The 15,449-nt window shown below is 37.1% G+C and overlaps 1 protein-coding gene across 2 annotated transcripts in view; it reads right to left on the bottom strand.

The window, feature by feature from the left end:
• Positions 1-15,449, bottom strand: part of DPYD (dihydropyrimidine dehydrogenase) — an 820,498-nt gene that overhangs the window by 103,637 nt on the left and 701,412 nt on the right. Inside the window, exon 20 of one of the 2 annotated variants that reach the window (XM_029227639.1) lies at positions 11,191-11,370. The exons of the other annotated variant lie outside the window; for it this stretch is intronic. Coding sequence (XP_029083472.1) covers positions 11,191-11,370 — 180 coding nt within the window. The remainder of the gene's footprint in view (positions 1-11,190; positions 11,371-15,449) is intronic. 2 annotated transcript variants of the gene reach the window in all.

Here is a 15,449-nt window from a genome sequence, read left to right as displayed (position 1 = left end):
ATTGCTTTCCAGTATCTATACAGCATGAAACGGAGGGGATATTTAGAAATTAGGTGGTTAATTAGGTCAATATGGCAACCAAACAGAGTAATCAGGTTTCTAAGGAGAAGAGGAGAAGGGATAGATATTTCATCTGGATATCTAAATGGATTTAGTTAATTGGGAGACTGCCAATTATTCAGAACAATTGAAGATATCTTGGCCTATCCTTCCTAAACTTCCAGGGTTTTGGTAATGCTATTCAATGGCAGTTACATGCATATAATTTCAAAGGTAAAAAAATACAAAACCAAAACCAAAATACAATAACAAAACCAAAGAACTATGGTTTGTCTTGTTTGATGTTTTTGGGGAGGGGGTAAATCACATCCTTCTTTTGAATTTCAAATAGCATTTAATTTTTTTTTCTCATATCTTAGATTAGGATAGGGCTTCCCTGGTGGCGCAGTGGTTGAGAGTCCGCCTGCCGATGCAGGGGACACGGTTTCGAGCCCTGGTCTGGGAAGATCCCACATGCCGCGGGGCAACTGGGCCCGTGAGCCACAACTACTGAGCCTGCACGTCTAGAGCCTGTGCTCTGCAACAAGAGAGGCTGTGACAGTGAGAGGCCCACGCACCGCGATGAAGAGTGGCCCCACTCGCCGCAACTAGAGAAAGCCCTCGCACAGAAATGAAGACCCAACACAGCCAAAAAAAAAAAAAAAAAAGAAATCTTAGATTAGGATACATTGTCATAAAGCTGAATATAATTAGAATCTCTGTTGACTCTTTGCATTATCAAAATGACTCCTTTAATACCAGAATATTATATCTTTTATATAATGCTCCGTTTATTCAAGTGGACAGTGAGCTTAAACAGAGATATAACAAATGCCTATTTTTTTCTCAGGGACGTAGCTCAGAATTACAAAGAGATATTTTGCTTTATTCCATAAAATCAGGATTAGGAACAAAGCTAACTGGTTTGTGATAAATGTTCACTGATCTTGTAGAGTTCTTAGGAGGGAGGATAGGAGATGAGTTTGAGGATAGTATTTGAATTCAAATTTTATCTTACATGCTTATACTAATGGTTTCTTTACAGATCCTCAGTCCCCACCCAGAACAAGAAAAATCCTAATTTTTTTTCCTGGCTTAAAAGTACTATCAGAATTAATGTGGGTAACTTGTGTTGAAGATGAAAAGCACTTTTACACAAGTTCTAAGTATATAATTAATATTAATGAGGTGCATTCTGACTAAAGTAGTATATTTGATGAAGTATGAGGAATTATACTGAACCACTTACTTTCATGAAAGTGACAAAGGGAATAATTTCATTTGTACTTGGAATTAGATATCAATTTAATGAGTGAGAAGAAATAGGGACTCGTAAGTTTTAAAAGCATGATGGGATGCTGGCAACAGTAAAAATGTTGTATGGCTTACATTTTATTTCAGGCACACAGTGGTGGACTGCAACGAGGTGGGTATAATGGTTACAAATTCAAGAGCTCATCGCTGCCCAAATTCCTAAACCAGTCAAGCTGTCAGTGCTCCACACTCCAGGAAGTGCAAAGCCATATCCTGAAACATCTTTCCGTGTCGGTGCCCATGCAGGCATTACCAATTGATCACATACCTCCACTGGGCTTGGCTTTGAGTTAGAATTCTCCTCTACAAAGTGCTCTCAGTAATTGCCACCAAATATCAGAGTTCCCCTGTGCAATGAACCCACCTACTCCTGAGATGGGAGAGAAAACAAGCTGGGAAGGTTTATAGGGGCACACACTATTCTGGTTATAAGCAAAGCAAAACTATCTCTTCCCATAACATGAGAGACTTCTACCAGCCCCTCCTATAATTGTTGATATTAAATTCTGATACAGTTACTCTGATTTGGCAACAAAGTAGGCCCCTCCCTTTCACCTATTGTAGGACCAATGATGAACCATTCATGCTAGCTTACTGCCCAGACCCCAAATTAACAAATTTATCTCCATTTTGCTTGGAAAGCAAACATTTCTGATTTGTTTAGGAGCTTTTTTGTGTGTATGAAAGGGAATGCTTCAAAGGACAAAGTTGCAGGCTTTTAAGCAGATCAAACAAAACTAACCTAATAAGGGCATGTTATCAATAGAAAGCCAAGAGAATGTATAAAAATAATGTATGAGTATCAGCTGGAAAATCTACACAGAAGATTGAAGAAATCCACTCATAAAGCATTGCTCAAATGTTTATGCTTACCCTAATGTTATCCATAAATTTTGGATACAAATATATCACATATCCAAATTACCCCAATCTATCTATCTATGTTAGACTTAATTATAACAATAACTGCCATGCATTGAATGCCTGCTATGTGCTACATACATCATATATATGATTTCTGGTCCTCACAAAGCACCCATGAAATCAGTATCATTATCTCACTTTGGCATTTCAGCAAAGGGGAACTGTAGGATTCATGTGGTTGGCCCAAGTTCACCCAGTAGTAAGACACTGAGGTGGGATTCAAACACAGACCTGCTGGACTCCAAACACAGTGCTCTTTTTACTACAGCAGCATATTGACTCCTTTGTGGGATTCTTACACATTAATGAGCTGATGAGACACTCAGGACTACAAGAGGGGGATATCAAATCTTATCCAGCATTTTTTGCTTATAAGTAGGAATAATCACCATTTATAACAGGTGATTGCCCTATTCTAAAAGGATACTTGGCAATTCAGCATTCTACCCAAGATACTACTCAAACCATCTGATGATATTTAGAGATGTAGGTAAGTTCCCATATCTATGCAGTAGACTCATTTGGTAATTTTGGAAAGTTTGAATTTCCAGGAACTGATGCTGTTTTTTTTTGCCATGTTCTATGAAATGAACTAAAACAATAAAAAATATTTAGCCTCATGCAATCAGTCATAGAAAGCAATAATATTGATTTCTATTTCAATCATTACCCAAGTTAACTGACAGAAATATAACATGTCATCTGGAACTTCTCTAACTGTACAATGTATCCCCAAAACATAACCGCAGGGACAAAGCTGCAATGAGAGAAAATAGCATGGACAAGAACTATGAGGCCGTAAGATGAACTTGAAAGAAAATGGCTTTCATCACCTTTTCTCTCTCTTTTCTGGGCTAGCCGTGCAAGTGGCCACGGATGGGAGTTCACTGCAAGAGCCCACGGGCTCCCTCACAGTGGATTTTTCATTGTAAGATTCCGTGTACTTGTTGATAAGATTAAATAATTTCAAATCCAGTTTACTTGCATAAAGTATTACATATATTTATTCTGGTCACAAGTTCTTTGCGAGATATAAGTATTATGGATATTTTCTCTCATTCTGTGACTTAAATTTTCATTTCCTTAACTTGCCTTTTGATGAGCACTTGCCTTTTGAAGTGCAACCTATCTTTTTTTTTTTCTTGTATGGTTAGTGCTTTTTGTATCCTATCTAAAAATTTTTCCTTATAAGTAAATATATTTACTTATATTTTCTTTAAAACTTTTATAGTCTTTTTACTTTTATATCTATGATATATTTAAAATTACTTTTGTGTCCTGTGTGAGGAAAGTATGAGGTTCATTAAAATATATCTATATCTATATCTATATCTGTATCTATATCTATATCTATGCTTATCCATTAATTCCAGCACCATTTATCAAAAGGACTTTCCTTTCTCCATTGGAATGCTTTAGTGCCTTTGTCAAAAATCAATTGAGTGTATATGTGAGGGTTTACTTCTGGACTTTCCATTGATCTATTTGTCTATCCTGACACTAAAACACACTTGCTTGATTATTGAAGATTTATAGAAAGTCTTGAAGGCAGATAGGTCAAATCATCTAAGTCTGTTCTTTTTCAAGATTGTTTTGGCTATTCTGACACCTTTGAAATCCAATATAAATTTTAGAATCAGTTTATCAACTTCTACATAAACGTGTGCTGGGATTTTGATTGGGATTGTCATAACTCTACAGATCAATTTGGACAGAACTGAGATCTTAACATATCTCTCCACTGATATTTCTTCATTAATTTTTCTCAACAATTCTTTGTAGTTTTCAGTGGGTGGCTATTGCATATATTTTAATTTGTTCCTAAGTACTTTGTAGTTTTTAAGTGCCATTGTAAATGGCATTTTAAAATTTAATTTTCTGATTGTTTATTTTTCCTGTTGTTCATACAGAAATACAACTGACTTTTGTATATTGTCTTTTGTCCTGAAACTTTGCTTAGTTCATTTATTGACTTTAATAGTGTTTTTATAGGTTCTTTAGGATGTTTTATGTACACAATATTACTATCCGCAAATGAAAACAGTCTTAGTCCTTTGTTTCCAATCTGGATGCCATTTCTTTCTTTTCATGTCCTTACTGCACTAGTTAGGACCTCCAGTATAATACTGGATATAAGTAGTGAGCATAGACATTTACGCTTAGTTCTTGATCTTAGGAGAAAAAGTTTATTGTTTTGCCATTACATATGAAATGAGCTGTAGAATTTTTGTACATGCCCTTTATCAGATTGAGGAAGTTTCCTTCCACTAGATTGCTTAGGGTTTTATGATAAGTAAATGATGGATCTTTTCAAATGCTTTTTCTGCATCTAAGGACTTGTACTGAGAACATATAAAGAACTCCTAAAGTTTAATTAAAAATAAACCCAACTTCTAAGTGGACAAAAAATTTGAATAGACACTTCACAGAAGAAGATATATGGATGGACAATAAGGACACAAAGAAGTGTTTAAATCATTAATTTTCAGGGAGATGAAAATTAAAATTGCAGTGTCGTACCAATGTACATGTACTAAAATGTCTGAAATTAAAAAGACAGAGGATACTAAATGTTGGCTGGAAGAACCGAAACACCCATCCACAGTTGGTAGCCGTGTAAAATGGTACCACCACTTTGGAAATCTGTTTATAGGTTTCTTATAAAGCATACACATCACCTTAAGACTCAGATATTACACTCCTGGGTTTTACTCAAGAGAAATGAAAATATGTATTCACAAAACCAGTTATGCCTGAATGCTTATTTCAGATATATTTATAATAATGGGAAAGTGAAAACAGCCCAAATGTCATTTTGAAGAAATACACAAATTGTGGTATATTTATACAATAAAATATTTTTTACCAATTAAAAAAAATGAATTACTTAACACTCCCCAAATCATGGATGAATCTCTGAAACACTGTGCTGAGTGAGAGTAACTACACACAAAAAAACACACAATGTGGAATTCTAATTATATGATGTTAAAGAGTATGAACAAACTAATCTATGTTGATGGAAATTAGATTGTGTTTGCTTCTGGTGGTGAGGAGGAGGGAGAGATAATGACTGGGAGAGTGCAAAAGGGAATCTTTGAGGTGTTGACAATGTTCTGTATCTTGATAGAATTAAGAGTTGCATGGCTATATCATTTGTCAAAACTCATCAAATGGTTTATTTAAGACCTGTGTTTTTAAAGACAGACCTTTTTTCTTTATGTAAATTATATCTCAATTTGGAAACATAAAAAGTATGAAAAAATAAATAGCATGAAGACATAAAACTTTTAAAGTTTTGGGTAAACAGGAGATACCACTCTCCTCTTCTGAGACTGTTATTATTAGGACTTTTGTGATGATCATGCTTATGACATTATATATTCCTTGTGGATACTTCTTTGTTCTCTGTGTTGGATAATATACCAGAGACAAATAAATAGACATCTACGTATCAAACACCATAACCAGATAGCAGTAGTTTTACAAAATCATATTACTTTTGGTTTTAAAAACATGAGAATGATGCATCTGGTCATATAGATGCACCAATTTTGGTTTCTATCATCAAAATAAAGCCTTGTTTTATGAGTCATTATACAAGCACCACGACAGTTTCTCTGACTTTATCCTAATGAAAGCTTTTTCATGAGTACACATTATGTTCACTTATTAATATCAGTGATATGTATTTTATCATATTTTAATACCTACTGAAAGTAATTTGGCACATTTACTGTTTTCTTCTAAAATGCCTGCTATTTTTGAAAGGGCCTGGCTGGAATTTTAATTATAAATTTGTTTCCTTTTTTTCCTTCCAAATAAGGACACCACAGATAGTCTGTGCAACTTAATTGTATAAACATGTAGCATTGTGCTAGTTGCTTGAAAACTCAAGTGTAAATAAGACATGATTTCTGTTTTCAAGTTGCTCATAATGAGCTCAGCGATGGACAAGAAGTAATGCTAACTAGAAGATAATGTCATAACTGCAATAGCAGTTATATGAACAAAGGGCTGTAGGAGAAAGGAGTGACAATTTTCCCAGAGGGAGAGGAAGATAGTCATAGATGGCTTCACAAAGTAAGTGACATTTAAGATAGATCTTAAAAAAAAAAAAAGAGTGATCAATATATCATTCATCAATTCGGCTACCACGCTGTTGCTCCTACATGGTAGATATTGGGTCAGGCACTGGCACAGAGTGTGTGGTCTAGGCCCTAAAGAAGCTTATACTCTAGGTACATTTTGCCAATCCTAGAAGGAATGCAGGTTGCTCACTTGCCTATCTCACTCTTTCCACTCTGGCTTCTTTCCATTTCATTTTACTAAACTAGACTTATACACCAAAAGGAACTTTTAAGTTCAAAGTTATTATTTTTCTTTTTACATTTTTTCATTTCTGATGTCATGGGAAAAGCGATGGCTTGATAAGTCATTGACTACTAATATTTAGTTCTACCACTTAGCTGTTTTCTTACATTAATTTATTCATTCAGTTACTTATTTGAGCATCATTTATTAAGCCCTTTCTGAGTATCAGTGGGTCCCCAGAAATTGGGATACAAAGGTGAAGAAGACTGTCTGGTAGAAGAGACAGAGATGCAAAAATTCAAATGCTGTGTGATACTGGTTGCAACTAAGGTTGAAGAAGAGAAGGAGAAATTAATTCTGGTGTAGAGGTCAGAGAATAACTCAAAGAGAAGTGGATGCTTTCATTACTCTTTAGTGAATTGGAAAGACATTTCAGATGTAAGGAACAGCATGTGAAAATGAACGCAGAAACCAAGCAGTCAGTAGTGTTGTCTTGTGCTGTTTCCCTTTCAAAGGCTCTTGCTTAGGAATCCTTCATCTCAGGCACAAAGAAGTGAAGTCATTTCCTCCCATGCTTTCTGACTGTAACATTTTCTGTTCTAATACTGGAGCCTCCAATTTCTTTCATGTTTCTCAAGCAAATAATCTCCACATAATTCTTATTTCCACACCTAAAAATGCCAAATACTAACAGTTTACTTTCTAATGTCACTAAAATATATACTTTGTCTCCAACTCTAAAGAAGAATTTGTGGATAAAGGTATAATTGCAACTATATTCTCACTTAAGTATTCTTCACAATGCTTTATCTAAAATACTTGGGGCCAACGTAGCTCAAAATGCAGAATTTTTTTTTGGACTTTAGGAAAGAAAAATGGTACACATACTACCTTTTCCCTAGCACCTACAGCAAGATGTGGCGTGGCAACCTGGACTTCAACACATTCGTCGATTGGAAGTAAACACGTAAATGTTCACTCTAAGAGGAATAAATAAAGATTATAAAAGCCTCCCATCAGTTCAGGCCGGGTTTGCTGCCAAATGAGTTATGTGAAACATTTGGTTTCAGAGCTTTTTGGGTTTCAGAAGTGTTAATGAGAGATCGTGGACTTGTACTGTGGTTATCCTCATTTCATAGTTTTAGAAACAGATTTAGAGAGATTAATTAACTTGTCCAAGTTGCTTAGCTAGTATAGTAAGGAAGCATCATGGAAACCTAACAGTCTTACTTGGAACTCTGTTGGTAACCACTGTCCCATACGTAGCAAGCAAACAGTTCACTTTTATTAAGTCGCCAGGTTTTCACCAGGTAGAAGAGGGGATTAAGGTAACTGAGTATATAATAAAAGTGCTTTGCTACCGATGCGCCTCCTTTTTTTTTTTTTTTTTCTTGCGGTACGCAGGCCTCTCACTGTTGTGGCCTCTCCCGTTGCGGAGCACAGGCTCCGGTTGCGCAGGCTCAGCGGCCATGGCTCACGGGCCCAGCCGCTCCGCGGCATGTGGGATATTCCCAGACCGGGGCACGAACCCGTGTCCCCTGCATCGGCAGGCGGACTCTCAACCACTGCGCCACCAGGGAAGCCCCCGATGCGCCTCCTTTTTGATGATACTGTGAATAGCCTCCCCTTCCTTATCCTCACAGACTTCCTCGTTGCTGACTGTCTGCATGGACTCTGGATGTCATGCTTTGAGAACTGTATCTGTCCTTAGAATTCTTTTTGCTTACATGTCTTTGACCTAGCTGCTGAACTAACTCCCGCTCCTGGTTCCTCAAGGGGTATTTTCAACCATTGGCCATTCAGAGCCCAGTGTGCTGCTTTTCTGGATTTCCTCTCCTGACTCTCTATTTCATTTCTCTTCCAGCTCAAAATTATTTCTTACCAGCTTTCTCCCTCAAGAGAAGCTTGTGTTGTTCCCATTGCTAACTTCTCGATCTCTGACTATATTCGGTTGCTATTCTTACTTTCATTTTTCTTGGCAACGCGGATCCTTGTATGCTTCCATCAGAATCAGGTTGTTAAAATGCAGATTCCTGGACTCACCTTTGACCAATGAAATCAGGATCTCTGGGAGTGGAGCCTGGGAATCTACATTTTCATAAGCATGCCACATGGTTTTTAAGCACCAGGAGTTGGAGATCAATAGCTTTGTGGTGCAGCAGAGCTGGTGACTGCTCTTCCTGTGGGATCTACTTTCATGCTTGCAGGCACGAATTTATACAACTTGCACTGTAAGACCAGAGCAAACCATAAATGCCTGACTGCTTGCTCTTCCAAAGTCACATGAAGAAACATTGCTTGGGAAGTTTAATCAATTTATACGTGAGGTATGCATTAGGGAGACTATATTAAATATACTAATTACGTATATTAAATATACTAATTACTTGAAAGATAACATGACTAATTTGGCCAAACTAATTTGTTTCCATGGTTCAAGTCTCATTTTTCCTCCATCTTCAAACACTGTACTGTAATTCGTTTCTTCTAAATTTCTACTCTAATTTATTCTAGCCTGACCTCTGAGCGAAAGATGAAAGAGAGTAACAACTGTACTTTCCAAACAAATTTTTTCCTGTCTAAAGAAGCCAGCTACTTCCAGCGGGGCTTTCTGAAAAGGGTCTGCAACTTCTCTTGTCCATTTATCATGAAAACAGGGTAAGAACCAGCATCCTATTCTTTAGCTAATGAGAATATAATATGAATTATTTTCAAAGATGCACACACACACACACACACACACCTGCAACACTAGGAAGGAATAGCTAGGAAGCCACAGCACTTTGATTCACTATTAGGGATATTAACCTAAAGGGGATAGTCACTTATTGTTTGAGTCATGTCAGCCCTCACCAGAGACTCTGGAGCATAGATCTATTAGCAGACCATCTGCTTGTTCCTCAACTTAGTGCTGAGAAATGAATTGCTAATATAATCACATAGGCAAAATCTTTTTTTTTTTAACAAATGATAATGCTGGAAATTACACTTTTGATTTTGATGAAGGCTGGACTTACTAAAATAAAGTCTGAATCTACATTCAAACTATCAGAAAATCAATTTCCACTTAAGTCACTGACACAAGTGTTTCCATCATTATCCATCTTCTATTTGAATATGTAAGTTTTCAAACGAGTGCGGAAGTCTTTTAAAGACAAAAATGGCACAGTGCAATGCAGCTACTTCCATTTCAGCGTGCATGGTGACTGCATACATTTGAGACAATGCTTTTATAGACAGTCATAAACTATCAAAACTACCATGTCAGAAACAATTGACTTGATATATTTACATTGGATGAGTATAAAGTTATTTGTAATTTTTTTTTAGTTATGAACAATTTTAGGATATTGATGGTCATTGATAAAGGCAAGAACACTCACTGTCTAAATACTTGCAGACTCAGTTTATGATAATATGATTAGTTACACTAATAATGCTGCTTAGGCACAGTCTCGCTAATTATAATATTATAAATATTAATGTCACCCAGCCTTTTTGTTTGATTGCCACTCATGGAGTCATTCATCATGATATTTTCCTGGAATCCACACTGTAAGATTTTATTTCTTTCTCCCTTTTATTTTTCATCACTGCACTTGCAGGGATACACATTATTCTCCAAGAAGCCCTTATTTTTGGCTATCTGTTTGGAGAGGAATAGTGATATTTCCCATTAAAATTAGCCAAATGTAAATTGTTATATGATGTTTCTCTTATTCTTTCTGAGTCCCTAACCTTGCCGTCCAAGGCAGAGTACCCAGGGTTTTTGTTTTCCATTCTTTTTCATGTGACCTGTTTCAAGTTAAGATTCATTTGAATTATTAAATGCTTCCTTAAAGAATCTTTTTACTTGCCTCTCTCTTTTTTAAAGTTAATTATTGATGTAGTGACAAGCTGAAAAGACTAAGAATTATAATTTTTTCCTCCCCTCATTCAGGACTCAAGAAACATCTTCTGACAATGGTTATCTATTTAGAATAATACAAAGGAAATACAAAGGCGAAACGCTGAATGTTGTTTTAGAAAAGATTTGCTAAAATCACTGTATTATACAAAATGTAAATGTAGTGTATATTTCTCCGAAAATAGCAGTTAGTGAGAAAGTTGGGACATAACCTTTTGAGCCCAGGTTTAACCACATAGCAGAAGCAGTTACAAAAGATACTGATTAGATTTTAATTTTAAAAACTTCATCGTATTATTCAGGGCTCCAGTGATTTGATTGTCTTGAAAATAGAAAGGTAATGTTATAATTTCCAGAGCTTGTTAAAGAATAAAGAAATCTCCAGCCTCCTACTGGAAAGAATGCCAGTCATCACCACAGTAAGCAAGAATTTGGAGGCACTTTACACTATAAACTTCAATCTTTTTCTTTTATATGACCTTGTGTTATATTGGTTTCATAAAAATGTAACTCAGAGACCTATCATAGAGTTGTAATCAAGCCTCCTTCAGAACGATTCTACAGCAGAAATCACATCAAATGGGCACTGTGTTTCCTCTGTTAGTGAGATGGTAGAAGGGCAAACAAGACCTGAAATAGAAAGTGAACAAGGCAGAGTTCTCAAGGACAACCCAGGAGAGGTGGCCACATACCTTTCCCACGAGTTCAGCAATGCGAGGAACTGGTTTCCCTTTCTGGTGACTCTCGGTGGCTGGACTCTGCCCGTCCCAGTCTTGTAGCTCTTCAATGCTTTGCAGATAAAGCAAGGCTTTGAGGCCAGTGCAGTAGTCTTGAATGACAGTGAAATCCTGATTCTGAACAGCACTGCATACCTAGAAAAGGTGGAGCAACCAACTAAAAGTCAAGCTAAGAGCTAATTCTCCAAACAGCCTCACTTTTCATATAGTCAACACAATTTATTTTATGTGCCAGGCACTGTTCTAAGCATGAGAGGTCAATTGTTGCCTGGAGGGGATGGGAGTGGTCGGGAGGGAAGGACTACAAAAGGGACAAGGAAACTTTCAGGGACTGTGAATACTTTCATCAGCTTGATGTGGTGATGGTCTCACAGGTATACACATATTTCAAAACATCAGACTGTACCCTTTAAATATGTGCGGTTTACTGTATGGCAGGTATAGTCAGTATGGCTGTAAAAAAATTAGGCCCAACCAGAAGAATTTCCCAGGAGTTAAATTTAGCACAACATGAGAATGGACATTTTAACTCTCTCATTCTCCCTCCGTTGAGACGTGCAGCCTGGACGTGGTGCTCATGCGAGGAGGTGGTCCTGCTGAGCAGGAGACCCATCAACTCAGCTCTCATGTACCACGGCCTGCCTCTTTAGCCTCAGCTATCACTGTCCCCCTTTGTATTCACTGTGCTCCAGCCGCCCAGGTCTTTCCTCGAATTCGCCACATTCCTTCTTTGCCTTAAGACCTCATAAGATCTCGCCGCCTAGAAGGTCCTTCCCTTCTACATATGGCTAACAGCACAGCTGCAGTCTCATGGGAATTATCACTTCCTCAAGGAGGCCTCCAGGAGCCCAAAATAAGTTAAGACCTTCTTTAGCTCATATATTTTTGACTTCTAAGTCTTGCAACGTTATTTGATTGACAGCTCCCTCCCCCAATAGACTGAATCTTCAGGAGGGAAGAAGCTATTTTATTTTGCTCAACATATTATCCCCAGTGACCAGCACAGAGTTTGTCATTTATTCTGCTCTTAATAAGTATATGTTGAATGAATGCATAATTCAGAAGAGATTTTTTAAATTTGAGTGACATTTCTTAGAAAATAGAGATTTAATTCTAGAGTTAAGGCAGGTTGATTCTGAGAAATTAGGATCATTCAGATAAAAATATACTTGAGAGTCTGTGTTAGGATTTGAATTAGAGCTTGAATTTAGTGGAGTTAGAGAAACACTCCAGGTTGATTATTTACAAAGATACTTCTCCGATTTTGATACCATACATAGTCTCCAGAGACTCATTTACAACTGCCAGTAGGACCTCCTCACCCATATGGCCCATCATCACTTCAAATTCAAAATTTACCATATAGAATTCAACACCTCTCTGCATCCATATTTCAAATCAATCCAAGGAAACAGCTATCCAAACAAAACTAAGCAAAGCAAAACTCACTTCTATCCCATCTTCCCAGATGTTAAATTCTCAGCATATATCATAGTTACTGGTGATTGCAGCCAATAAAGAAAAACCATGTCATACATGAATGTAGATGAAGAAATACCTGAAAATAGAATAAATCATATTCTATTTCAAGTTCTCTTAAAGCCTTCTGAGTCTTTAATTAATACATTTCATTGTAATCCTCATGCCTAGTGCACTACCTGATACCTAGCTATTGCTAGGCTGGTTGAGAAAATTTATTGAAAACACACTAAGGGGTTCCAGAATAGGGAATGGGAAGTAGACAGAGACAGAGAAAGGGCAAGAAAAATATATACCTAAGAGTTCACAGCAAAAAGTGGTAGTGATTTCATCATATACATGAAAAAGAAGGCCAAGTGTGGAATTCTGGGAATACGAGCATTTAAAAGGAAGACCATGAAGGACACTAAGCAGAAGAGATACAAGACAGCATCATGGAAGATGTCAAATGCTGCACGAAGGTCAGTAACATCGGAGGTGAAAAGTGATCGTTAAATTTACCAATCAAAAGACTTTAGCATTTATGGGGGAGAAGCTCTGCAACAGGGCAGAAGCCATCTTATAGCGAGTTGAAGAATGGATGAGGATAGAGGATGTGACAATATGAAGACAGACTGCTCTGATGAGAAGTTTTGCTCCTATTAAGAGAAATAGGAGAGCTAGGGGTATAAGTAGGAGAATTATGAATGGTTTTTTTTTTTTTTTTGGGTACACGGGCCTCTCACTGCTGTGGCCTCTCCCGTTGTGGAGCACACGCTCCGGACGCGCAGGCCCAGCGGCCATGGCCCACGGGCCCAGCCGCTCCGCGGCATGTGGGATCTTCCCGGACTGGGGCACGAACCTGTGTCCCCTGAATTGGCAGGCGGACTCTCAACCACTGCGTCACCAGGGAAGCCCTGTATCTTATTTTTATAAGGATGGAAATAGCTATGTTTTAGGGGAACGTGGACATTTTATATTTCAGAATAGGAGAGAATGGCTTCTGTATATTATATTTCTGTCAAAATTGGCTGAATGATGGTGTGGTAAGAAGAAAACAATGTAATATCTAACATGAGATGAGCTCTTACTATGGGCCACACACTCTCTTAAACACTTTTTAATGTATTGAGTTGTCCAAAAAGTTCATTCTGGTTTTTCCATGAGGAAATTATATCATTTAGTCCTCAAAATAATGCTGAGGTAGGTTTAATTTTTAGCCCTATTTTACAGATGAGGGAAGTGAGATGCAGAGACTTGCCCCAGGCAGGTCACATGGTTAGAAAGTGGATTATACTGCATAATTCATGACCGTGCAGTCTAAGGTGACTAAGGTATAGACATTCATGAAGGAAAACTCTTTTCATGTAACTACAATTATCTTTTCCATAACCCAAACACATGTATATATAATTTTAAATGATCAATTATCTTCAACCCAAATATAGCTATTGTTTTGAAAACTCGATAGTGCTAGATAAAAATTGTCAATGTCCTCCTGTTTTATTTACTTCTTACTTGTACATGAGTAGAAACAACAAGGCAAAACCAAAAAGCAGAAATAAAAACCTTTCATTTCTTATTGTGAAGGGCTGTATGTTACCACAGTGCAGGAAAGAACATTGAATAACCACTAAATTCAGACAAGAATATTTTCTAGGAAGTCCATTTACATCCCATAAAAAAAAATGTTTCTCAGGAGGAACAATTTAAGCATTAATTAGGCCTGTTATAACTTTCTTAGAGTTGATTTTCTTTTCAGAACAATTATAAAGAACATCATTATAATTTCCTCCATGGGTTTTTTTTTTTTTTTTAACTGTAAAAGTCAACTGATGCTTTACTTAATCTTCTTTGTTCATCGTGAGATTCTATTTTTTGGTAGTATATGTTAATGTGTATACTTTTACTATAGTCTTAAAATAGTTCCCCATATGGACATCATAAGAAATCAGATTTTGAAAATCACATCATGTCATGTAATTTATGGGATGTTCATGACTGCTGTGAAAACCTGCTGCTAAAAGGACTCTAGATACTCTGCAGTGTATGAATAGTCAAGTTGAATCTCAGTCCTCCCTAACTTTTCCAATGAGAAGATACAAGAGCCACTACTTCTCTTAATCCACAAACATGGCACAATTTGTATAGAGTAGACTCAGCCAAGTGGTGCTGGAGTGATCACAAAGTAGACTTGTGTATTTTAACTATGGAAGAACATGTGGGGCTAAAGGCTAAAAAGACTCCCTCCTTGCCCACCCTCTTGTATGCACTTTACCCTATAGTGCTAGTGTTTCAGATAAATGGGAGCTACACTGAGCATGTGAAGGGGACACAGAACTTGAAGAGGTAGGAGAGACTACCAGATGGCGACTGAACATTGCTGGGATGGTGTGATATGCTGGAAACCCTGGACGCCACCATCAGGCATGGGTGTCAGAGGGGACCACTTCAGATATGTTTCATCATCAAGCAAATGTCACACTATTTATATACCTTCCTAAAGTGAGTAATTTCCCTTTTACTATCCATAAGATTAAATATTAATTTTCTGATAGAATTTCTGATAACAGAAGCGTTCACATTGATATTTCTTTGAAAATTTTAATATATATATATATTATCGGAGGGTCTTATTAAAATGCAGAGTCTGTTTCTGTAGGTTTGGAGTGAGGTCCAAGATTCTGCATTTGTGACAAGCTCCCAGGTGGTGCTGATGTCACTGGTCTACACTTAGAAAAGCAAGGATTTAAGCA

Source organism: Monodon monoceros, unplaced genomic scaffold, assembly GCF_005190385.1.
Source record: "Monodon monoceros isolate NGI ecotype Baffin Bay Population unplaced genomic scaffold, NGI_Narwhal_1 Super_Scaffold_18, whole genome shotgun sequence".
Classification (NCBI taxonomy): Eukaryota; Metazoa; Chordata; class Mammalia; order Artiodactyla; family Monodontidae; genus Monodon; species Monodon monoceros.
This window is presented reverse-complemented; position numbering and strand designations above follow the sequence as displayed.